We start from the raw sequence: 27,079 nt of genomic DNA on the forward strand, positions 1-27,079 counted from the left end.
ATGGAAACATTATGCTCAGGCAAACAGTGTGTAAACATCATTACTTAAGCAACTACATTCTGTAGGCGAGGCATTTGAGGCCACAAAACCAATTCTATGGATTACATAAGAACATCTAACCATGCAGCAAGGCCTCATATAGTACAAAGAGTGCCGTATGTCTCCTTTCATTCATTAGATATAATGTGAGGACAAATGTAAGAAATTATGGATTTGGACCGATTAATCAGAGGGTTTGATACATATATAAGAGATGAATGTAACATTATACCTTTTTCTCTGGACATTGTTCTGCATATTTCTATCAAACGGAGGCATCTGAAAGGACGGCCGTGAGGAGATGTGAATATCGTGAACCCGTCGTGCAGTGGGAGGATGACTTTGTGCTGAAAGAACACAAAAGGGCAGAATTTCATTTGATTAATTTGTCTCTTAGAGAAGTAGATTAATTCTCAGACAAGGATATTATTCTCCCTCCCTCTGGGACACACTGTAATAGTCTGCGAGTCATTCAGCTTTTCCCCACAATGCTGAATGCCAGATGTGAGACAAATGGCACAGAGTCTCTTTGTCCATGCGTCAAATGTCAGGCCGCACACAATACTGCTCATAATGCTGGACATACAAAAATATGATTTGAATCACGCAGGATGTATCAGTTTTGAATGTGCTGCATGTATCATTTTAACGTCAATGCATCATTTCCACAATCATTTTGAGACATTGGTATAATACTGTAAGTGTAAACAAATGGGACCAGCCATGGAGACATTGCATTTTTTACATTGTATAGAGAGCCAAAGTCGACGCCACTTCCTGCATGGACACCAAGAGATTTCAACAGCCATTTATTTTACATTACATTACATTGCATTACGTCATTTGGCAGACGCTTTTATCCAAAGCGACTTACAATATCACATTTTGACACAATCTATGACCGCTACAACCTACAAGTTTTTGAAGCAATAGAGTAGCACCTGTAGAAAGTCAATTGAGAAGGAATGTTAGTTCAAGAAGGGTCCAGGTGGAGCCTGAAAAGGTATGTTTTTAGTCTTTGCCGAGAGATGGGCAGTGATCCGGCCGTCCTGACCGAAGGGGGCAGCTCGTTCCACCATTGTGGTGCCAGGGTCGAGAAGAGTCGCGATCGGGATGATCGGCTTTTGAGCCCACGTAGCGCGATGGTGGGGGGAGGCGTCCTGCACTGGTGGAGGAGCGGAGGGAGCGGTGTGAGGTTTGAAAAGCCTATCCATAGATTGTAGATACGGAGGAGCTGCCTGATGTATTGCCCTGTAGGCAGGCATAGACATTTTGTAAAATGCTTATAAAAAATGGTTTTACTTAGTCAAACCAAACGATTCAGCTCTATTTAGAAACAGGAGAGATCACAGAACATTTCACTCGCAGCAAAACGTTAAAAAAAAAGCGGATAAAAAAAGAATCAATGTTTTCTTTTAAAGTTTTAGTCTGAGTGAAATGGTCTATGGTCTCTACTGATTCTATTGGTGAATCGCCAGGAAAACTACTTTCATAAGCATTTTATGAAATGTCTATGGAAAATAAATGGTGGATGAAATCTCTTGGTGCGCATGCTGAAGCAGGAAGTGACGTCGCCTTTGGCTCTCTATATAACTGGATTGGGATTTGGAAGGAAATCTCCTGTATTGCTGAGTGAAATGCCAAAGCAAAAGCCACTTACAGCATCTTGATCCTCTTTAGTAAAGGAAAAAGAGAAAGCAAACCCATGCGGAGCGACGCCAGGGAGGGGAAGCAGGAAGCAGGGACAAGTAGCAACATCCTCTGTGTGACAACTTGACCTTTCTTTCCCCTCAAGGCGCTCTTTAAAGGCATACTAAGCAGGAAAGCTTCAACTCATCCCATAATGATCCTGCTCACTCATTGGTATTGTGTGACAGTGTTTCTGGGTGTCAACCTCTTGTCCGCCTGCAACCGAAAACCCCCGTTGAATCCTTTTATATCTCAAATGCTGGCTACGGTAGCAACCTCAAACTCCAATGCATAGTGACTGGAGTTCTAGTCAGAGCTAGCGTGCATCGTGAGCGGGCAGCTGCTGTTAGCGTAGCTTTGTTGTAGTAGAGAAGCTGATAGCGAGCTACCTGTCCAACAGAAAACAGGCCAAATCCAGTCAATACACTGCAACGGGTGAAAAGCAACAGATTCAGTCTCGTTTTGGAACCTACCCTGGCTGCTTGACGTTTCGCCTCGCTGTATCCTACTTACTTAGCATAGTACTGTTTGTTTTTACTTACTTAGACTACAGTCAAGCTCATTATATTCTTCGTCCGTCCATGTGGTTCTGGACACGGTTCTGCCGTTGCTTTCCTCCTCCTGTATGTTTACCCATTCCTCTTCCCCCGTCCTTTTCAACATTCTATTCTCATGTGGCAGCCAGCCTTCTTCAAGACGACGTGGAAAGAACTCATTTCCCTCTGATCTATGATCTGATGAATGCTCTCTCCAGCCTCCCCCGGCCGCTGCGCGGCCTTGCCTGCAGTTCGGCCGCTGTGTGGCCTTGCCTGCCCTATTGGCGCACGCACAATGTCTCCCTCTCTCTCTTCCTCAGTCTCTCTCTCCCTCTCCTCTCTCTCCCTCTCCGCTCTCTCCCTCTCCCTCAGTCTCTCTCGTGAGCCTCAGACTGATGACATCACTGATGACATCATCACTGATGTCATCTGATCACTGATGCGTGTGTGTGTGCGTGCCTGCGTGCGTGTGTGTGTGTGTGTTTCCCTCGGTAGGTGATCAGACTTTTCAGTAGCTGCAACCCACATCTATTATTTATACTTGTGTTTTTCTCATGTTTTTCTTGTTGTTGATTTGACTGTTAAAATATACCAATTACAAAACAAAATGACAGATTGAACAGTCAATATATTTGATTTCTCCTCTCCTTTTAGACTTTGTGAAAGAGAATTGAACAGAAATAATCGCCTTCTTACAGCTTATTTTTTTATGATTTAAAGTTGATTGTCAAAATGTTTCACTTGTTAACAGACAAAACACTGTCGCGAACAGTTCTGAAAAACAATAACTAATATAATATAAATAAACAATGATACTGATAATAATAAATACTGTAGGGGACACACATCAAGGCAAACTTATCTGCAGAGAGACTGACATTCTTGCAGTACAGTTTTGTTGTCCTGGAACTTTCAATTGACTCCTGGAAATTGAATAAGGAAGCTAATGCAAAGTAAATTGCAGGTTTTAACTGGCCAATTAAGCCTTGATAGACGGTACTTTCAGTCGCAAATGGTCAGAATGAACGCTTCTTCACTCTGCTCCTTTTGACATACATTTAGACTTCACTTGACCCTCCCATTGCTCCGTTGTCCATGTTAATGGTGCCCATAATTGGGGCTTACATTTATTGCCTGTTTCAACGGCAGACAGCTGCCTCAGACAAAATGGTAGATATAAACAGTAGCACAGCTACGTACTTATTGGCCGTTCATTTCAAATGCACAGAATTCCATCAAAACCTAAACTGTATGGGGCTGGCTTTTTATATTTCGGCTCAGAAAGGAATTTGTAACACAATAAACTGTTTCTTTAGCTGGAACTAATTCCCAAATTTGCAGACTCATACCATGTCATTATAGCAGTGTAATTGCTTCACTTAATCCTTGGATCCCTGCTTTGGTTCCAGTTGGACACTTTATGGAAAGGCTAACTGAAATCTAATGGCAATGAAGGTGTATATTTAGTGTTGTTGTCGTTCCCCTTTATTCAAGTCTGCAGGGCTGTTTCTCTATTGTGGCGTTGTTCTTCCTCCTGCCCTGAAACAATCTGGAGGCTACCTCAGTCCAGTCAGTCCTTGGGCCAAAAGTTGGTGGATAGCTTTCAAATCTCCCTCAACAGCAATTACACCAATCAGCCAGATGGTGGCGCTACAACAAGCTACTTTGGCTATTGGCCAATAACTCCTAAACCATAAGGTCTAGGATTAATTTTTTCCTTGGTCAAGCCGACTGCATTGCAGGTTTTCAATTCCACCATGTTATTTTCTGTCCGGCCAGCGGGGAGTGAATGCGTACATTTTGCAAAAGCATTGTATTTATGTCTGCATCTGCCAGTGGGCCTTCACGATAAGACCACGCATAATAATGTGTTGATGTTTTACTAATGGCCGCTTGCGTCGTCTTTTTGCTCGTTTTTGATATTCAATAGTAAATTGTGTTTGCGCGCGATCTTCGCATTATGTCTTGACAGTAAATGCGATTGCAAAATACTGTAATTTAGCTCTCTACAATTTCAGTGAGTTTCATCGTCTACCAGACCTCCGTTCAATGGGTCCCCTCTGAATAAACAACAACAACAAATCAACGAGGACTTATAGAAACTCTGGTTTGTGAGATAACATCAGTTTGACTGTGAAAAGCAAGGAAATTTATTTTCTATTATTTCTTTGCTAACACAAAGCGGCAGGACACAACTTTGAGAGAGAGCGTGTCGGATGGAGAAACAAATACACATTTTTGCAAGAGCCTGAGAGATCATCACTTTCTCTCTGCCAAGGCAAGGTTCAGGGGAATGCTATTACAGAAGTTATTGTTTATCATGGCCGGCGCCATCCTTCTTCAGACGCGTGATTCAGATTCCATAAGGTCTGCTGCTTTTGCTGTGTTCTTCATCACCACCACCAGTCTCAAGCACATCGTTGAGCTGGATGATCTTCTCACTGACCTCGCGAGGCGTTTCGGAGGTGCAGAAACTTTTCACGGAAACAAAAGAGATTGCTCAGGGCAAGGTTATAACCATAGAACACGAGGCTTTTTTACCTCGTGACTCTGCTACAGTACTTTGCATAGCAATGGTTGCTTTGAAAGCTCATCTTTTGTCATGATAATGGGAAAAAAATTGCAGGTGTTTGTAGAGCATTCTTCATTGAGTCGCTGTTTAAAAGCAGAGTGAGCCAAGGTGAGAATGTGTCACACAGAGCTTACTAGCACACACTGAAGCATAAGAGAGGAAAATGCAACATGTTGAACACATTTACATGAGTGTTACAGTATGCTTTTCCAACAGAAGGATGCTGGGACAAAAACAAACAGGGGTGAGCTTCGGAGTTGTCTAAGGGCGGTTTGAAACGAGGCAAAAGAATACATTAAAACTCTGTTTAAATGCAGTTACCTTGTTGCCGTCTCGACTGTAGCTAAACTCCCGTTTGACTCTCCCCGTTCGTCCTTATTACTTGTTTACTGGAGTCTCCTTGTATATCTCCTTGTGCTCTCCTTGTACTTTTCAAAATAAAAGCACTTTACATGAAGTAACAAAATAAAACAATAGAACCAATACAAACTACACCTGTGAACTGCACTGTTCGAGACCAAGACCTCTTGGTTTAGCTCTACGACAAAAGTTTGAATGTTCTCATTTCAGTGACACAAGCTGTCCCAGACCTAGTTTCACAGAGCACTTGGACTTTGTTTGTTTGCTTGTTTGTTCATTTTTGGTGAATCATTTTGGTCACTATTTCCCCTAAAAAAAAATGAAAAAGAAAGAAAATCTTCCAGGAGCTCCTTTGGTAATTTCCAGCAGAGCTTTTGTCTTGTTCAGGAGGATTTGGCTGCCCGGTTTTTCGCACCTTGGTAGCCGGTGACATTTGTGTTTTTCTGCATCTGGTTATCCAAGAGGCAAATTACATGCAGACTACGCAGCTCAGAAGGACACCGCAAAGATGGCTAGAGGGAAAATCAATCTGATAAAATAACAAGAAAACCAAATTACTTTTTGTTTTTGTTCAACAAGAACATTTCCTGTAGCCCCACTATGTGTATTTTTGCATAAAAAAAAAAAACGTGCCTAGTGCTGTTTTAGTTCTAACCCTAACCTGGTATTCTGTCTTGCTGACCCTGCAGAGAGGAGTTGATGATCAGTTCGTCCTTTGACAGTCTGGAGGTGCTGCTGGACTCGTTCGGCCCCGTCAGGGACTGCACCAAAGACAACGGCGGCTGCAGCCGCAACTTCCGCTGCATCGCCGACCGCAAGCTGGACTCCACCGGCTGTGTGGTGAGTCCTCTCTCTCTCTCCACACGCTCTTTGTCCGTGCTTGTGGGGACATCTATCTTGTGAGCAGGTGAGCTGCGCTAGCTTAGCAACAGCAGTGGAACCCGCTCGCATGCTTGGTATCATTCAAATTCAAAGTGTATTACTATTACAGTGCACGTTGCACCGTATCCCTTTAGCATTATGAGATCAAAGCATTGAAAAACCTTTGGGAAACCGTTGTTGTCTGAAGAAGATGAATAAACAAACAGATCATGAATATTCTGTATTTTTTGATGTTTCTGTCCCCTTTCGTGAATATTTATGAGCACGTGCGCAGACTTAAGACGGCGATATCGGGGACACCTCGTCGACCCACACCACGTCAGTCAAATTGTCCACTTGGACAAATTGACTCTGCTTCTTGTCCGACGTGCCTGTTACACCGGCAACACGTTCATTAGTTGCTTCATTACACAGCAACCAGTAAATGTACATGTCCCAGCCAGGTTTCTTTGCTCCTCCATCTGTCGGGGGCTCCAGGAAAACAGCTCTGCTTATTTGCAGAATCTTAGCGCCGTCTGTTACTGTTTTGCTTCCCCTAAATCCCCCCCCTCTCTCTCGATGAGCTGTCAGGTACCACCCCCCAACCCACCCCCCACAGGACACTTTAATTTGTTTTCAACTACTTTGATGCACTTAAGCAGAGACTTTTCCGGTGGGCTTGCCCGAGCTGCTGTTGTTTACGCCGTCCGGTTCGCTTCATCTTATCTCTTATAAAACATCTCAACAAGGACGAGGATGCTTTTGACTGCAATGCGAGAATGTTTTTCGCTGATAGCCCAACGGGGGGATGTATTTGCCGAGCAGTAGCCCTAATTTGCCGTAAAACGTTCCGGACAAGCATGTAAACGCAGTACGGAGCCCGTTTATTGATCTGAGCTCTTTCATCATTCGCCTTCTATCTTCTCGCGTGTGCTTTTGGGACTCCGGACCCCGAAATGAGATCAAATGTATGGTAAATGTATTCTGTGCTCGGGCAGATAGAAACTTTTCACATTCATTTTTCTTTTTTCCAGCCGCGGCCGCGGCACATTCTATGCATTTTTCTGCTGCGGCCCAGCAGATGTCACATAAATTGAGGACATTACTTTTGCATTACCGCGGTGAACTTTTCAAACGTGTATTTCTACTAATGCTCTTATCTGGGGCTTAGAACGATGCAGAAAATTCAATCTGCATTTAGTTCAAGGTGCTGAGTATAATAAAAAAAAAGAAAAACTGTTTACGTTTTATAGACTGCTAGCTATAGCATTCGCTCCCCATCATTGTGTCTCTGCTTGGAGATGCTAATGCAATTAAGCTCCTGAGCTTTTTTTTTTGAAGGCCCCGGCGGTGCCGTTCACAACAAATGCGCAGAATCACCTGGTTTACTTCCTGCGGGGGGCTTGTAAACGCCACCGACCCAAATAAAAAATTCTAGCCGAGCAATTAGATTCCGTCGCAAAATGTATTGCCGCCACCTGAAAGCGCCCGAGCCTTCCATCGTCGGCTCTCATCTCTCGGGCCCCTGCAGTTCAGCTTCGCGGGTTTATCATCAAAAATACGCGCATCTCATTCATCCCGGTGGTAGATATAGCTCGGATGCCTCCAATAACATCCCCTATCTGAAATTGCTTCACGCGCTCTCTGAAAAGGGGCTCCAACCGAGTTCTGAGAACACGTCGCGAGCCGTTTGCCAATCCGCATTTTGAACGTGGCAGAGTCAGAATATCCGTCCAATTTCCACCTCGCACCCCGACAGATGTCAGGGCGAGAGATTTGAAGTCTCACGGTCGTTTGATTCTGCCTCCGTCCCGTTAATACATTCCTCTCTCTGTCGCCTGGCCTCCTCCTGCTCGGAGAGCCAAGGCTCGTCTTAATTAGAATCTTATTTTGACACTCGTAATTACGGGATGCTTTTAAACGGCTTGTAAATTGCCAACATCTAAGAAGGTGCGTTCCGCACCGTCGCAGCACGGGGCAACTCCTTTGCCAAGAGCATCAGAATCATTTCTTTTGCGTCCCTGAAATTAGTCTCATATGGATCCAGAAAAGTAACAATGAGAAGATTTATTGCCGAGGCTTTTGAGATCTCCCGAGATTCTTTTTCTGTTCTATTAATTATTTATTGTCTTGTTATTTTTCTATCCCCGTGAGCTTTACGTCGAAGAAGACAACGTTGTTTTTAAAGGCTAGTGAACCTTCGGGAAAGCCGGTGAAATATCAGCGCTTGAATGTTTTATATTTTTTCCCCTATGATTTATTAGTTAATGCGCTCACTAATAGGCAGGATTGAGAGAGGGAAGTGTGTGATTTCACACTGAGGAGGAAGTGGACAATGCGTGAGACGAGATGGAAAAGGGGATTACAGGAGCGCCGTGGGGGATTTCCTGAGGGACCTGGGTGCAGCTTCTGGCTCACATCAGCTATCTCTGCGGTGGAATGAATGCTATTTCTGGGCATGAAGGCACAACACACACACACACACACACACACACACACACACACACAAACACACACACACACACACACACACACACACACACACACACACACACACACACACACACACACACACAAATACAATCGGATATTGCAGCTACATTAAAGCTTATTATACCAAATTGCATCATTATCAGGTAAGTCTTTGCATTAGGAATCTATCAGGTATTACATCAAGTCAGTCATTAAATGTAGGTAATTCAGGCTGCAGCTATTTCCTGCTACTGTAAGTGCCTTCTTATACTTGCAGCCATTAAAATGCTAAAAGGAAAAGTAGCAGTGCTCCCCACATATCTAGACGTTTTGTTTTGTTTGTTGCAGCTACACTGATTTGACTGTAGTTCAAGTTTCCAGTTCAGAAAACATCAACATGTAGCAGAAAAGGTCCCCAGCTCAACTTTTCAAAGGGTTTTATTTGTCGCCTTTTTTGATTTGTTGTTGCGTTTCCCTATTGGTCGTTGTGATTTGCACTTGAAGGTCCACCATATAGAGTAGGGATGCACCGATATGAACATTTTGGCTGATACCGATAACCGATATTTGCCGATGTCGATATGATCTGTATAAAAACAAATTTCTATGATAGTCAAATGTTGTACATGGTGAAAAACACATGTAAACACTGTGAGTTTGACAAAAGCAATGCATTTCTTTATTCCCAAACATTTGGAAAAGCCCATAAATCACCGATTTACCACATTGTTTCCTCTCGATGTGAAAATTTTGCCTGATACCGATAACCGATATTACCGGTGCCGATATGTTAAAAAATGACTAACATGGGATGATACCGATATGATTTGCCGATAATATCCTGCATCCCTAATATAAAACCATTATCTCCTATTGATCTTAAATCTGCCAACAATGAAGGGGAAGATGTTTCTAATAAGTTGCACATTCAGTATACAGTATCTACCTCTCCTAGGCTATACCTGCAGATTGATGGCCTGGTATTTCATTTTAATATGACATGTCATCATTACCAACTCCAAACATCTCCACAAGTATACAAGAGCAGCGAACGAAGCCATCGATCTTCACCCAAGCGCGCGCGCGCGCACGCACGCACACACACACACACACACACACAGTCCATCAACGCTCCCATGACTGCATATATTACTGTGTGTTTTAGCAATTAGCTGGTGACTGTGGAGCTTCTAAACGAGCCTCTCGTCTGTCTAATCAGGCCGGTAAAGCGGACGGGCCTCAGCGCTCTTGATTCCACACTAATCAATTAACACCTTGTCTGAGCTGTCCCCGTCCCGTCCGTGTTTAATATCTTCCCCTCGCGCGCGAGGAGCTGCTCGCTGGCGGGCCGGACCGGCGCCGCTCCGTCTTGGCTGATGTATTGCACTCCTGGGGAGAGAGGCGGTGCGCGGCGCCCTGCGGAGGCGAGAGCGTAATAATCACCGGATGATTGTGAGATGAATTAGCTGCCTCTCGCCACCCAGGAAAAAAATGGCGGTGAATAAGACCTCTGTTGACACGCTGATGGAATGACGAGATTAGCTGGCCGCCGTCCAAAACGCTGCTTATTTCACGGCACGGCCGCGGCGGTGATGTATGTACCTACAGTACAGTACACAAGGAGCTAGTCATTAGGGCGCTTTCCCCGGGTTTTACTGCTATTTGTACGGCGAGTCTGCTTTAGTCGACAGGGTGGCACAGAGAAACAAAGAAGGATTACATTGTGTAAGCAACTAGGATGCCCTATTAAAGCTGTTTTGTTTGCTGGCGGCATCAGGAGAAGCATTATGTTTTGCCTGGTTGGATTCCCAGTTGGCTGTTTATTAATGCTTCAAATAGATAAATAGTTCCATTTTGTTCCACGTTGAGAAATACTACAACCGTGTTTTCGCCCCTACCATAGATTTGACAGGGTAGGGTCACACCGCCTAGAGGAGGAGCTGCAAGAGACTTACTTTGTTTGTTTGTTTGTTTGTTTGATGACATCACTGCCTTGGTGATGACATCATTGCCTTGGTGCTCCGCCTCGTTGCTGTGCTCTTTTTGCTCTCTCCAGAGATCACCTGTCAATCAAACAGTGTGTCCAATCCGGCACGTCTTTCTCCTTGGAGTTTCTCATTGATTTCTATTTTTTTTAAACAAACACAGGAAGACAAATACAAAAACCACAAACAACAACAAAAAACTATACATACACATACACAAACAGATTCACTCAACATAACCCCCCCCCCTCTTGAAAAGTAGTATGCATTCCACAAAGACCCCACACAGTAACCACAAAGTAACAAATCTAAGTCTACAGTTTCCATGTTTATAAATTTCACTTTGATTCAGTGGAAAGTATTTAATTATGATCGATTTAGATACTGGTATTTTTCAGTCGCTCTATTGGAGCAATAATACCCAGGAAACTATTTGATCTAGTTTATGTAAAATTCTAAACTGGGTTAAGCAAGGAAGTTCAACTAGGTGGTGTTTCCCAAACTTGTTGAAGTTCTGCACGTGCTCAAGCATTGAACCTCCTTCTGTGTCGCCCCTCTACCTCCACAAATGGCAGACACTGTGATGTTGCATATGAAGACGTGACAGTATATGTTGCTCTTTTGTTTAGCCTGGTAAAAAGCACTCTCCTAACAAGTAACAGGCACATAGCTCAACGGTAGAGACAAGGAAACAGTTGACCTACAGTAGGTACTAGGTCACTGCCCATCACTAGGCTATATAGGCCTAATATGTAGTATCCCCCTGTTTACAGTCGCTCTTACAATAAGGTGTGGTCAGGTGCAGTGTTGGTGCATTACTATCCCGAGGCAGCGAAAAGCGCTAAAGCGATTGCACTCTTTCTCTCCCTCTCTCTCTCTCCCTCTCGCTCTCTCTCTCTGCTAGTTTGGTCTGGACCTAAGTGCGGACACAGGAGACAGGATAACAATAAACAAGGGGGTTTATTGACGGGAAAGGGAGGACTGGACTGGCGACTGGCAGAGGCACCAGGGGGGAAGGAGAGGGAGAGCTGAAGCCAAACCAGAGGGGGGAGAGGTGGGCAGAGAGGGAGAGCTGAAGCCAAACCAGAGGGGGAGAGGTGGGCAGGGAGGGAGAGCTGAAGCCAAACCAGAGGGGGGGAGAGGTGGGCAGGGAGGGAGAGCTGAAGCCAAACCAGAGGGGGGAGAGGTGGGCAGGGAGGGAGAGCTGAAGCCAAACCAGAGGGGGGAGAGGTGGGACCTGGGGGGGGCTTGCCAGGCCAGCGGGGGTCCAGGGCTGGGGAGCAGGAGCAGGCAGGCGACACACAAGGGAGCAGAAGACGAGCGGACAGTACTGCAAGGAGGGCAGACAGAAGCAACAAGCAAAACACCACTAGGATAATGAAGGATTAAGAACGGCTGAAAGCATAGACCACGTAGCTACGTGAAGCTGAAGCGATGATCTGGCGCAGAGCGGAGGGAGAGGAGGGAGATATACTGCAGAGGGGCTGATGACAGGATGCAGGTCAGGTGTGCCAATGAGGCTGGAGCAGCCTGGGGATGAGGCGATGGGGAACCATGTGTGCAGGCCCAGCTGACCTGGGAGGCAGGAGCAGGAAGTAGGGAACACGCCCGCACAGAGAGAAACAAACAGCACAGGGAGGGACAGGAAGCTAGACAGACAGAACAACACGAGGCACGCAGCGAACACAGACAAGCACACAGGGAAACAAGTGTCACGGCTGGCACGTTACACTCTCTCTCTCTCTCTCTCTCTCTCTCTCCAACACACACAGAACCTCTCTCTCTCTCTCTCTTTCTCTCTCCAACACACACATAACCTCTTTCTCTCTCTCTCTCTCTCTCCAACACACACAGAACCTCTCTCTCTCTCTCTCTCTCTCCAACACACACAGAACCTCTCTCTCTCTCTCTCTCTCTCTCTCTCTCCAACACACACAGACACTCTCTCTCTCTTTCTCAAACACACACAGAATGTTGTCATGCAAAATATAGAAAAATAGGACCATCATGCCAAATTGCCATATGCTTTCACCATTATGCAACGCCAAATGCCAAAAACGATGTGTCCCTCTCACCGTTAGGCAGTGCCAAATGCACAACGTGCATGTCCCGTTAGCCATCGTCACACGTTGCCAACTGCTACTTACGCAACCTACAAGCAAGAACAACACACAGCCCAACATCAACTGCAAAGCCATCTTACCTTCACTCAACGCACATACTGTACTGTAGGCCTACCCGACGCACACACACACACACACACACACATCGCCCTTGACTGGTCAATACATTACGCTACATTCAAAGCAATTTAATAAATTCAGATTCAGATTCACTTTTATTGCCACAGTAAGTCATCAGATTACAAATGAGGACATTTATTTAGTGTAAGAAAAAGCAGCGTAGAGGTCACATCAATAGTTACTAGTTAGAAGACAAAAACAAAACGGAAAGACAATCCTAAACGTTTTAGGTGCAGTCTAATGTCACTTTAAAGTGGCGTACTGTATGATGGTAGGTTCATGTCGGGTAGGGGGCGGGGGTTACCCATCAATAGCTGTGTTTCCATTACAGTTTTTCGCAAAATAATTGCGATATTTCTACAACTTCGACAATGTACAATTGCGACTTGTAGGCGTTTCCATTGAAGTTTTGTTTCGTCTGACGGAGCGCACACCTGAACGCAATTCCCAATTCCCATTAGCCTACCAGCAGCTGCCTGCCACAGTGGATCTGCCCCATATCCCGTCCCCTGCATGCTCAAATCCAACCAATGGTCAATGCAAATCACAACATGAAGTTACAACACATATAAACAAGCCTGATTATCAATTCAAAATAAAATGAGTCGCAAAATGTTGCTGGCTGCGGTGAATGCAGTGAGCGCGACAGGCAGAGGAAAAAAGCCTAATAGCCTAATAGCCTACAACTGGTCCGATTTAGAGATGGAGGGGGGAAAAGGCTGATTTGGTCAATAATCACAATGTTGTGTAGCTATTATAATTATAACACTGCACCTGAAACGTGTGTAATGTATTACTCACAGTCACTGTATTCACTTCAGTCAGGAGCACGCACCGCACCGGTGTGTGCTTGCTTTTCATCCCCATCTCGCGCTGTGCCAAATGCGCGCACACAGGCAGCCTGTCACCATGGACCGATTTCTGCCATTAAACATGATCTATTTTATATTTATTTTGCATAACACTCGTCTTTCTGCTAGCGTTGCTTCAAAGTTTTCCATTGCTGCGGAGGTTTTGCCACGGCTTATCGAACCGTTTCTTCCTCATTTTTCGCTGCTTTTCCAAAGCAGAATGGGTCACATGACGTGCTAATGCGAAAAAACTGTTTCCATTACACTTTTGCGATAAACTGCTATATCGACACGTCTGAAAAACCACCTCATGAGAGCGCAAAAACGTTTTGCGATATTTGGGAGGTTTTTCGAAATTTACGTGTTTCCATTACCCAATTTCTATTGCGATATTTAGATTTTGCGCATTTATGAGGGTAATGGAAACACGACTAATGATCTATTCTGGCATGTTCTGACTGTGATGATCACTCACCGATTAACTTCTTTTTCTGTGCACAGTTTACCTCCTCTACCTCCTTTCAGGCCTGCTTCACCCTCAGCGCTGCCACTTCTTGCCCGAGCAGATCCATTTCCTCAGCAGAAAAACGATTGTTTCTCCAACTTGCCGAATCTGCCATTTAAATAGCAATTTGCCACGGTGCAAGCGCACCTGGCTTTTAAAGGAAATGCGAGATAACACTCTGATTGGTTCAATTCAGGTTATGCCCAAAACTCCAAAACACACCTATGACTAATTAAGAGACAACGTACAACCCCTTTATGCCTTACTTTGTGACCAGATTGTGCACTGTTTAAAGAGTAACTACACCCCAACTAAATCTGTGCTGAAGCCAATGGTGAGAAGTAGGGTACTGAACTGGCCTGCTATTAGCTGGTCTCTTCACCCTGTGGTCAGTACACTACCCTATTTTTAACTATTAGGGTGTAGTTCCTCTTTAACGAGCAAAAGTGGATTTGGACACGGCCTAAATGCACTTGCACCGTGACATTTAGACCATGTGCTCTCGGTCGTTTAAGTAGGGCACTCTGCGTTTTCATTCACATCGGGTTTTGTCGATGGCATTTTCGTAATAAAGGTTCACAGGATCCTCTCGTTGTGGTTTTTCCAGAGAGCTGATTGGTCAAGAAGGCGGGCTTTAAATAAGCTTTGATCCCATATCCTGAACATGCAGTAAACCTGCTCCGCAAAAGGTAACATGTAAGGAGGTGTGCAGCATAGGTTACCATGGTTACCAAAGTGAGCCACCTTCATAAAACTGAAAAGCCAGAGTTAAACGCACAGTTACCTCGCTAATCCACTAATCTCATTTTGGTCAGGCAAGCCCCGGGTGGTGGGGGGGAAAAAAATCATAATGTCAAGTGATCAAAGCACTGTAATACATTGGCCGACTGCTATACCTTCAAATACCTCTTTGACCAATCAGATCTCTCTCTCAGTCCAGTGGCGTTTAAATACTAATCCCAGACGGCGCCGTATGTTGCTGGCCGAAGCAGTTCTTCTCAGCACTTTGTATTGACTCAGCCCCCCTCCGGCCGCACAGAGCAATCTCCACTTGGATCACATTTTGAGACACTAAGCAGTGTTGAGTGGAGTCAATACCTGGCAGAGATATCGCTGCAGCTCAGCCCTACAGAGGAATAGGAGCATATTAGAGTGTCACTACTGATCTTTCTCTCCTCGGGTCAGCGTGGCCATTTCCACACTCTGAAGGTGGACAGAAGCATTTAGTGAATCGCATGTATTATGTGTTCTTACCTATATCGCTATGAGATTTTAAATAAAAATGCACTTGTCTGAACCTCGAAACTGTGATTTATAGAGACACTGAAACATGTTCCCCTTCACTCGTGGAACATGTTTTATTTTTTATAGTAGCGCTATACAGTAGCGCTAATTATACAATAATAGTTGTAATATTCTGAAGAATGCTCTGGAAAAAGAAATCAGTAAGTCTGTAAAGGTCAAGAGAAAATTATATTTTTTAGAAGTAAAGAACATAGCAGCAGTATTAGGTTGAAGTCACTTACTGTAGATGAGCTGCTTTCTCAAAAAATAGAAATGTTAAAGACCTCCTCCTGACATGTTTTAAGATGTATATAAAATAATCCACCTTCAATCATAATTGAATACTAATTTGTGTCTGATATGCCCCCCCTCCCCCCCAATAAAAGTTAAATTAAGTTAAAATAGTTAAAATTACATCTACTCCTTGTCACTCATTAAAAATTGCCCCGCACCCCCCTACAGAGGGGCTAAGCCCCCAATGTCTTCAAATCCTAGAAACGCCCCTGATGGGTTTGAATGTGCCCTTGGACCTGTGTCCCATGCCCTCTCTCTCTCTCTCTCTCTCTCTCTCTCCCCCCCCCCCTCTCTCTCTCTCTCTCTCTCTCTCGCTCGCTGATGAATCAAGCTGGTAGGCATTGAGATTCCGCTGTGTCAAGCCTGGCCCAGTCAAGCCTCATGATTTCAGCCTGAAGTCTGTGAATGAGACAGATGTATTGATTAGATGCTGAGTGGTTTACTGTGTGAAAAGGCATGACCAGATGTTCAAAACAAGACCATTCTGAGCCCTATTTGAGCCCCATCAATGTAAACAAAACAAAAAGTTGCATTTACAGTTCATTGTTCCTCTTAAGGCAGCTGTGAGATGCCACTGGCTGTTTGTCAGCGGTCCACCAGAGCAGGGATAGCGGAACGCATCTGAACCCCCCCCCCCCCCACCCACACACACACACACACACACACACACACACGTCTGTGAACCACCATCATTGATTATTATTATTATCATCATATAAAGATTTTGGTCGTTTGAAGCCAGATTCATATAGGAATATCTCATTTTAAATTAACATTAGGATTAGACGGTTGTGATGTCAGTATTCAGTCTTAACAATCATATATTTTCTCCTTTTCTCACTCACTCCTATGTCACCACCTGCTCTCACTGCAGGGTTTGAGATTCAACTTTTTTTTATCACCAGCCAATATGGCTGCTAGATTTTAAAGTTACGAGCCAATTAATTTCAACTAGCCAAAATGTTTTTCTTGAAATAAACCAGAATATGAGTGCGACTGGGTTTTACAGCAGGGCTATTCAACTAAATTGTTCAGGGGGCCACATTGTCAGAAACCTAAGGGACCGGGGGCCGGACCGTTCCCCGAGCCATTATATGTACACTTGACACAATGCGCCACCATATTTTCGCAGCCGCGCTGGAACTATTATTAACACATTGAGTGCCAAGGACGTCTGTGGACGTCCTAAAAAAAAGTAACGAGGAGTGCCAAGGACGTCTGTGGACGTCCTAAAATCATAATTCATATTATTCCATAATTCTGCTGTTTAAGGTCGTACCTAGCCAGTGAGCATGAATCCCTTCAAGGGATCACACGGCGCCACCTTAAACATCGTCACAGGAGCTGCTCCACCCACCTCAGATCCTTTACTTTGTACAGGAGACAGCGGAGAAAGCCGTGATCAAAGTGGAAACCGATGCATGCTTTCTGCCAGAGCCGTATATATTGCTCTGTCTACAGCGGAGAGTGGGCTCGGCTGCATCCGCGCTCACAACTGAGCTCTTATGCTTCTATCTATCTCCACACGATTTCCTAGAAAGCCAGCATCCGAAGCCGAACGGCCAAGCCTTTTCGTTCAGTCGCGTTTGCCAGCGCGCATCATTTCCTTGATGGGCGCTGGGATCTGTCCGGGGCAAAAACGGAGTCGAGAAAACAAACTCTGTGCGTGTGGGAGGAGCCCGCAGCTCAGAGGTGGAGAGGGGGGGGGGGGGGGGGGGGGGGGTGAGAGAGGGGTGTGTGGCACACAGGCTGCACAGAAACCACACCACACGCCACCACATCAGAAAACACCAGCCAGAGTCAGTGAATGTGCTCGAAATTAGAGTGCAAAAGGTATTCATAAAAGGGACTATATCTTGGAAAGTAAAAAAAAACGACAGAAAACCCTTGAAAGTGCACTTTTTTGAGAGGCTGTCATTTCATAATGGAACTGTCTAGAAACAAAATTTCTTCTTTGGAAGAAGCAGGAGTGTTCAATGTTTCATTAAAGTCCAGCCCCGTTAATATAGCCATAATAGAAAAAATTCTATAGCTGTTTTCAACTGAATGGAAGTGAATCTGGCACAGGCTCCAGACAATTTTACTGAAGCGCTGTGGCACTCAATGTGTTAAGTAGGGGGTGCTGTAAGGAATGGAATCTCGGCAGCGTCGAAGAAAATTTTATGTTTTTTGGACTTTTATCCATATTTAGAAGAATATTTAATTTTAAATTAACATTAGGATTATACTGTTGTGATGTCATTATTCAGTATCTTCTCCTTTTCTATTATTAGTATTAGTATTAGTATTAAATACTGAGTATCTCATGAAAAACTATTAATATTGCATCTTTTGTGTTTAGCTCCGTCTCACAGCAGGCCCGGCTCCAGAACCAAATTACAGAGGGGGCCTGCCCCTAGCTTGGGGGGGCCAAGCTACCCAAGGGGGGTCCGGGGGGATTCTCCCCCGGAAGAAGATTTTGTACATTTTAAAGTAAAATTCGTCAACCTGGTGCATCTGAGAGCAAAATGAAGAGGCTAAATCTATGAAGAACTACACACATCTCTAATGTGTTGTGACTTTACAAATAATTAGGCCTAAACAATTAATATTAAATGTATTTACACATTGTGCACAAATTGCATTCATTGTGACAAATTTACAATAGTTAATATCCAGCCAGAATCATTGCAAATGGAGGTTCAAAGTAACAGTTAGCAATAGCATTCAGTTAATCAATGCCTAATGACAGCCAGATTCCGTTTTAAACTTTAAAACAGAAAAACGGAAAAATGTTTTTAGCACACACACACAAAAAAAAAAATTTTTAATGGGGGGGCCAGTTTAGGGAATGGGGGTGCCCGGCCCGGTCAGACCTCCCTCCAACGCCGGGCCTGTCTCACAGCATTGTAACATTGTAGTGCAGCAAGAAAGGAAAACTACTGTAAACATTTGAACCATATTTCTTGTTTAGAACCTATAGCTAGCAACATCGCCATCTCCTGAAAAACATTAATATTGCACCTTTCTTGTGGCTACATCACAGCATCTACTGAAAAACATTTATAGTGTATCTGACTTGTTTAGTTCACTTTAGATTCACATCACATCTGAAAAACAACCAGTCGAGTGTAATAAGTAAATGAGGTTTAATTGTAAAAAAATATATATATATATTTTTTTTTTGAGAACTGAAATGCTTGTGTGGCCCGGGCGGTTCCGCGATCCCTGCACCAGAGGCCGTCTGTGTGTAATGCAGTCACTCAGAGTCAGGAGCGGCTCTTCTCTTTGGCTCTGTGACCTCAAATGACCCAGATGGAAAGTCTGCTTCCTCCTGGAGCAAACAGTGTCTGGAAGCCCCTAACCCTAACCCTAACCTCTAACCCTAACCCTAACCCTAACCCTAACCCTAACCCTAAGCCCACACCGTGTTATTAGCTCACTCAAATCAGATTTCACCACTTGCCACATACAGTGCTAGATGTTTTTGAAAGCAAATGTGTCTTTTTATTTGTTAAAGGAACACTCTGCCTATTTTCAACCAGCTTTGTATCATTAGAACATCAGTAGTATATCAGAAAACTGTAAACGGTTTTGATGTCTGTCATTTAATTTGACAGTTATTGAGTGTTAAAGTGTGGACCAGTGACATCACTGGTCCACACTAACTCAAATTAATAACTCATTAACTCAAATCAACTCTCAATAACTGTCAAACTAGATGAATGATGAATACGTTGACAGTTATTGAGAGTTGATTTGAGTTAATGAGTTATTAATTTGAGTTAGTGTGGACCAGTGATGTCACTGGTCCACACTTTAACACTCAATAACTGTCAAATTAAATGACAGACTTCAAAACCGTTTACAGTTTTCTGATATACTACTGATGTTCTAATGATACAAAGCTGGTTGAAAATGGGCGGAGTGTTCCTTTAAGAAATCTCCCAGCAATAACACATTTCTTTTTTTCAGGGATGAGCAAAGAAAGCCTCTTTATTTTATGTATGTATTTGTTTATTTATTTATTACAAAATAAAGTGCAACAAAAAAGTAACTGAGATTCAACATGCCACAGTTTTCTCTCTACCTTCAAATGTAGCAGGGGAGGATATTGTCTTACAGTTGAAAATCTCATTTTAAAAGTGATTTGAATAGCGATGATTGGTTTTTACGTGATTATTTTGAGATGAAATATTACTCGCAATGTCGACACCTCCGAGGATCAGTGCTTTTAGCTCGGGTCAAAGAATGTGACTGTTCCCTTGTCTTCAATTTCAGTTGGTTTGCATTCTGACCTCAAACACCTTCTTGGCACCAGGCTGTGCAGGAGGTAGGAGAGCTTACCGAATGAGCTTTCAGCAGCAAACAGACTCAAGTGTAGCTGTAGCAGAAGAGCAGAATGCAGAGCGAGGACTCTGGGCTAAGCTGACCTATGACACAAGCTGCCTTTCATCACGCAGGCCTGTGTGGGGGTGGGTGGGGTGGGGGGGGGGGGGGTTCAACTCTTCAGAAACTTTCTCTATTAAGAAACTTCAGGAGAAGCTCGGGTTCAAATAATGTTTGAGGCTATTTTTTTTACATTTCTTTCCACAGACCTTTTCCAGAATAGATGGGTTTCTTTGTGAACTTAACACAAACCTTCCTGTGGGCTTCTCTCTACAGTGTGGAAAAGCCTTTTACGTCTCGAGCAAATATACCATCCCCGCTTCCCTGTTTGATACATCTCCCACTCAATATGTTTGGGTATACAGATGTAACAGGTTGTGCATAACGGTATCAAAACTGCTAGAGTATACAGATGTAACAGGTTGTGCCATAACGGTATACAAACTGCTAGAGTATACAGATATAACAGGTTGTGCCATAACGGTATACAAACTGTCAAATGCTTTTACAGCAGCCTCGTTTCTTTTCATAAAGAAAATGACACGGCTGTAATTTAGTGTGGTCATTGAGGGTATTGTAACGTACTGCCCATGAGAAATACTTGACTATATCTTAAATCCAACTATATGCAAAGACCTTAATACCTGTTAGGTGTAATCATGCTATATTAAGTTGTAAGTGAATGAGTTAACCCCTCACACCCTGACTTGCCCCTTAAATCTCCCCTTAAGTAGCTTCACAGCTAGAACTTTACTGTACGACAATGTCACATATAAATATTCTCTCTCTGCTCGTTCCAGTGCTTCATTGAAACTTCTATTGAGACGTTTCAGGCAAATGTTATGCAGAAAAATATCAGTCTCATAAAGCAGCTCTAGACTATCCACTAATAACCTGGATTTGAGTCCAGCTTTACAGTAGGGCATCCCAACAATGACATTTTATTTAAAAAAAAAAAAAAAAAAAAAAATGACCATTCTCTGTGGCAAGAGCAGCAAGTGTAATTTCATTTTGTGGTTCTGTGGTTTTGCCCTCTAAGTAGGTTTTCAATGAGCGAGTTCAATTCATACATTTTTGATTAGGACCCCTTTTGAAGAACGATTAAGAGATTTATGATGGATAAAGAGTAGTCCTCAATCTTTGTAGGTCTGCACCGATCTAGCTCTCAGACCAATTTGAAGAGTGGCGAGCTTATCCCACTCTCTGTCACACAGGGGTTTGTTTGGCAAGGGCACAATGTTGATTCCCCTAAGCCTGAAAAGCACTGCGCAGGAATGTATCTCCATTAAGAAACAGGATTAAAAGTCATACGGTGGTTCCAGAGTACGCTTAGCGCTGCTAGCTTCTTCTCCAGCACTTCCACTCACTGTCCACTTTCCTATTAAATGCCATGAGATTAATGTGATTCTTTTGCTTTCCAAAGACCCTTTTTGTTAATGCTAGTGGATGGCCATTAGCTAGGGGACTGTTTCATCATTCTTAGTCGAAATATGCCCTTTGCAATAGAAGTATCTCATAGAATAACGGAGCATGTTGTCTGACTTTTTTTTTTTTTTTTATCTAACAAGGTTAACTGGGACTTACTGATCATTTTGTTTACTGTAGCGAGTCAAGTTCCAGTTCCAATCGCGAGACCGCTTCTCTACGCTAGGCTATCATCGCCCACCCACATGCAGTAGTAGCACACATTAAAGCCAAGCTATAGCTCCACTTCATCCAGCTATGGAAAGTGACTATTCTATTAGAATCTCATCATGTAGGATGCTGTAAAGCGCCCAAAGGCGTTTGCAGTTTGAATGCCTGCCCTGTCAGATTGAGAGGTAGAGAGTCCACAGTTGAGACCAGCGAACGTCTCCTCGAGCCTTTGAGACTGTGCCCCCCCCCCCCCCCCCCCCCCCCCCCCGCGCGCCTGTACGGTCACAGCTATTGATATCACTCAATGCATTTTGCATAAACGCAGCACGGCATTTTAACCCACTGCAACAAACAACGTCGTAGAAGCTCGTGTAACCGGTCTGAAAACATGCTGATCGGGGCCACAATGGAACCCGCAGTGGCGTGCACTTTATTTAGCTGCATTTATATTTTGCACCTCCAGCTGCTTCATAGGCTGTTGAAAAAGGAGATCAGAGCCCCGCAAAGCTTTCCGCTGACCTCTGTGTAATGTCGAGTGTGTGCGGAATGGAGACAGGATTCAAAAGTTCTCTTCAATCTGGAAAGATTAATTTCGAGCCGAGCCTGGAGCCGTACGTGCTTCTCAACCTTTTCAATGTGTTACGATGCCGTGAGAAGCAGACTTCCCAGCATAGCTAATTATCAGTTCCACAGAAATGTCATAAGAAGCCGTGTATTAGCATACAAGCAGATGGCAAAATGTAAAAAAAAAAAGCCACGGGCCAAGGAGCAAATTGTATTAACTTTGAGGGAAAGAATTTAAGAAATGTGATCACAGGGTAATTTGCTTCAATTAAAATTAAATTAATGTCATTGTTTTGTTTGAAAGGGATTATCTTTAACCTATCAGCAAAATCTCAGCATATACATATACAGTACTGTAAGTATGCAGCACACAAGGGAGCAAGTGGACAATATCTGTGATGTCATCAGTGACATCATTATTGACAAAAAAAAAATCATCTTATGACATCACTGATGATGTCATAGGGACTGATGATGCCATATGCATTGTGACATCATCAGTGATGCCATAGGCATTGTGACATCATCAGTGACAGTGATGTCATCAGTGATGAGCAGCTGAGCTCATCATCGCTCATTATTCAACCTGTAGGGGCGTCAGAAAATCGTTGTTACAAACGGCACAACGATAAGAAGTTTTTAATCAGATGAAATTTTGAAGGATTTGGGAACTGTTCACTTGGGTTGTTGTTTTATGCAGAGGATTATGAAAGATTTACCCAGGATTATAGACCAGATTTGTGGAAATCTCAAGTGATAACAACCCCTCAGACAAAGACTCAGCCAGGCACATATTCTTAATGATTATTATACTGCGGACAGGGGGGAAATGGCCCAGTTATCACTATTCCAGCATGTCAGAAGCCTATTATGTTCGTCAATAAGCGGAGTTGGCAAGCTACCGCGCAGCAACCCGTCGATACACGAGTTCCTCCCCGCCCGCACTGTGTTTCCACACATGCATTGATTGTGCCGAGTCGCAGTGATTTAAAAACTGTGCTGCAGATGAGTTAGGAGATTCAATGTGCCATGCTCGCTGCATTACAGCTGATAAATCAGTTGTCACAATGGCTCCTAACTGAGAGACAAAATCAATATGGCTGTATCCAGGGACCAGGAGCAGGGAGTCCTCATTCAACACGTGGCCCCATTCTGCACTGGTGCTACAGCACAAGCAGGCCTGGGCATTCCAGCTCTTTAGCTCATAAAGCAGATGCACTGTAGCACTGTACATGCATCTTCTGCCATCACCTCCACTCTCACATTGGTAGACAGCAGGAGCACTAGTGTGGTGTGTCTCAAACTAGGTACCTGTTACAGTACAATAACAGTCATCTTTCAATGACTGTGAGTGCGTGTTATGCCATTTTACGTGCGATTGGGCTGAATCTTTCAGGAAGTGTAAAGAGCACCCCCTGTGGGTGACCTGGCGGAGCCAGATTTTTTCAGACGATTAATGGCCGAATTTGCAGTGCTGCGCAATGGCAGAGTAGCCTCCACCGGTAGAGGAAAGGCAACATTTACACTAGGGGTGTCAAAAATAATCCATTATAAGATGCATCGCGATGCGGACGTGCACGATTCTGCATCGATTCACAAATGTCAAAAATCGATTATAAAAAATAATAATAATAATAATAACCAAATAAAATATAATGGAAGTACATGCAGTTGTTTATTTTAATTATGGATCATAATACAATGCAATTCCAAATGCACTTTTATTTTAAAAGTAGCCACACAGTGAGAAAAAAGAAAGTGAGAAAAGTATTGGGGGAAAAAAGTGATGCATCGATTTAAGATGCATCGAGATGCATCGATAATCGTAATCGAATCGAATCGTAGCCCTCTGAATCGTAATCGAATCGTGAGGCCAGTGAAGATTCACAGCCCTAATTTACACTTGATACACTGCACGTCTGACAAAAAAGGTAAAGCCTAGTAGTGGACTGCAGTTATGTTGTTTGTTCCCAGTAATATAATATAATGTGTTTGAGATTCAACAAACAAGATTGTGTTCGCTTCCCGTTCCACACACCTGCACCTAGTGTAATATGTAGATATGTTGATGAATTGTCACACATACTGTATCATCTGTTGAACATTATGTTAAACCAGTTGAATTGTTGAATGTCAACTAATCAGCTGTTGAAATGTGACAAATACACCGTAGACTTTCTGTAGGCGGACTATCCAAATAAAGTGTTAGCGGGATGGGATTTTCTGAAACTCACATTTCCCAAAAATCTATTTTGAACGGGGAAAACAATTCACGTTTGATATTCATGAGAACAGCTTTGTCTTCATTTATAAACATGATTATCTCTCCCAGAGTACAGTATCAACATCACAACAGTCTTGACGATGTCTCCATGAAGCAAATCCCGGAGCTGTGCTATTGACAGTGAATGGCATAACGGCATGATGGCAGCATCCACACTAATTTTTCTCATAATAGCGTAACTACGACCTACAGTGTGTGAAATCCACTGTCATTTGATGTTATTATGGGTCTGGAAAGTCACGATCTCATGCATTGTCCATTCTAGGAGCTCTAGTTTGTACATCCAGTTGACATCTCAGATCAGAGGTGTGTTTGCTTTTCTGGTGTTTAGCCTTTGGAGAGAGCTGTTCGCCAACATTGATCAAGCAAGATTAGTGGATGTAAATGATACTGTGTTAATTCTGTTTTAGGGCTGGCTTTTCTACTTATTACCATGGAGGATTGGAGTTTCTATCATCCTTCCCAGGTTCACCCAGCCAGGACGGGATGCCACCTGCTATGTGAAGCTGGTCATTCAGTTGGACTTATAAAAGTCTGTGTGATCCAGGGAGAATACAGGGGGTCTAAAAGTGCAGCTTGCCCTGGCTCCCTGTCAGATATTTGCATCACAAACCAATTGTGACGCCATCAAACAGAGAGCATGGCATTTCACGCAAGGTGCTCCTGCCAAGATCTCAAGAAGGTGAATGCTAAAATACAGGATCTAAGGCCACTGAGACCTTTAGAACAGCGGTTCCCAAACTTTTCCGTCCAAGTACCATTACGTACAAAACCAACTTTCCCAGGGACCACTTCTACTGCGTATACCAATCCCCCCCCCCCCCCAAAAGAAAGAATCTAGATCTAACCATGCAATAGCAGCCGAAAGGCTAAATGGTGGTCTCGACCTAGTTTCAAGATGAAGACCAGACACGCTGCCTCACGTCATATGTAATCCTAGTGTGATGTCCGCTGTGACGCGTGTCCCATCACCCCATTCTCAACAGCCAATCAGCCCCTCAACTTGCCAATATGACGCCGGTAATGTCGTCAATGCCGAGGCTATGACGTGGCAGTACTTATAGCCATACTCAGCGTGTCATCGTCCTTTTTCCCTGATCCTTCTGGTCGCTGTACCTGAGCTGATCGCATCCCATTCTCTGAAACGCGTTTCGCCCCACCCACCTCCCCAGTCCACCACCAATGTCTTGACTCGTGAAGAATCCCCTACGGGGGGGGGGGGGGGGGTTCTCTATCCTAGTCTGAGCAGATGCCCTCTCTCACCTCAAGAAGAGAGGCGTCTTACCACGGAGTCATTACGCCAAAGAACTAGTTGCCATGCTGCCATGCCATCAGAATTAGCTGCCATGCCGTTTCATGCCATAGATCTTATCGCCATGCCATTCTTGAATAAAGCTTGCTTGTTAATTCTACCCTCTGGTCTCTCATGATTGAAATGACAATAAGGCTACTAGCTGGTTCAAAACGGAGACACACACACACACCTGCCAGCATTAGGCTGTGAAAAAGAGGACCCCTTTGTAAAGGTTTTTTTTCCCTCGCCAGAATTTAGCCTGACTTTGGAGTGTTATTGAGCTATCTTCCTGACAAACTAGCATGACATGGTTGGTTGGTACAAATTGATTCATTAGAGGTCTTCTAGTTTCATAGGATACCAGAAACCTCACTCTGGCTTTAAAACTGAGCCTGCTGCAGTCTCTGAAAGAAAATGTTCAAAATTGTGACATTTTAGTGCAACATTTCCGAAAATCGGCCCAATCCGGCTACTCCTCAGAGTTAATGTGTATTATGTAAAAACTGTTGTCAGTAAAAAAAAAAAAAAAAAAAAAACTTTTTTTGCAATTCTCTGGCGGGCCACCAGGCGGAGCCCCGCGGACCACCAGTGGTCCGCGGGGGATCACAGTTTGGGAACCAATGCTGGTGGACCACAGTTTGGGAACCAATGCTTTAGAAGATGTATTATTTAGGTTAATTTCATTCTATCATGATCAGATAGTCTGGAGTGGACAGCAGCAATATGAGAGAAAAAGTACAGCTCCGCAAAAGTTGCAAAGTGGATTTGTATGCAAGTAGGCAATGTCTTCGCCAAATGCACCACCTGGACTCTATCTAATGGAGGCTCCATGATGAATAGAGCTGCATAATAAAGTGAGCAGTCTTTGAGTCTTTGAAGCAAATGGCTGACAGAAAACATGATGTGAATTTAGCTTGACAGGCCTGAAAAGTGTTGCTCTGGAAAATACCGAAGGAGACTTTCTCAAATAAGGCGATCGGGGTGAAGTCGGGTCTCACAGCTCTTTTGTCGACTCACCCCGGCACAGAGTGCATTTCAATTATGGAACCTGTGCGTGTTCTGTGAAACTTCACAATTTACTGTCCTTTCTCATTAGTTTCCACCAGCTTATCTGTGTGACACAATTCAGTTAGCATATGAAATGTATCTCTGTTGGTCTAGATGGAGAGATGCCCACTGCCCTGCAGATCCACACATTGCACAAATAAAATATTTCATTTCGCTAATCAAATATGAAGACGGT

General features: G+C 43.8%; 1 protein-coding gene across 1 annotated transcript in view; it reads left to right on the forward strand.

The window, feature by feature from the left end:
* astn1 (astrotactin 1) overlaps positions 1-27,079 on the forward strand; it is a gene marked incomplete at both ends in the record, with an annotated part of 525,801 nt that overhangs the window by 205,406 nt on the left and 293,316 nt on the right. The window contains one exon of the mRNA XM_083653323.1: positions 5,886-6,036. Coding sequence (XP_083509449.1) covers positions 5,886-6,036 — 151 coding nt within the window. The remainder of the gene's footprint in view (positions 1-5,885; positions 6,037-27,079) is intronic.

Source organism: Poromitra crassiceps (genome assembly GCF_964638095.1).
Source record: "Poromitra crassiceps genome assembly, chromosome: 17".
Lineage (NCBI taxonomy): Eukaryota > Metazoa > Chordata > Actinopteri > Beryciformes > Melamphaidae > Poromitra > Poromitra crassiceps.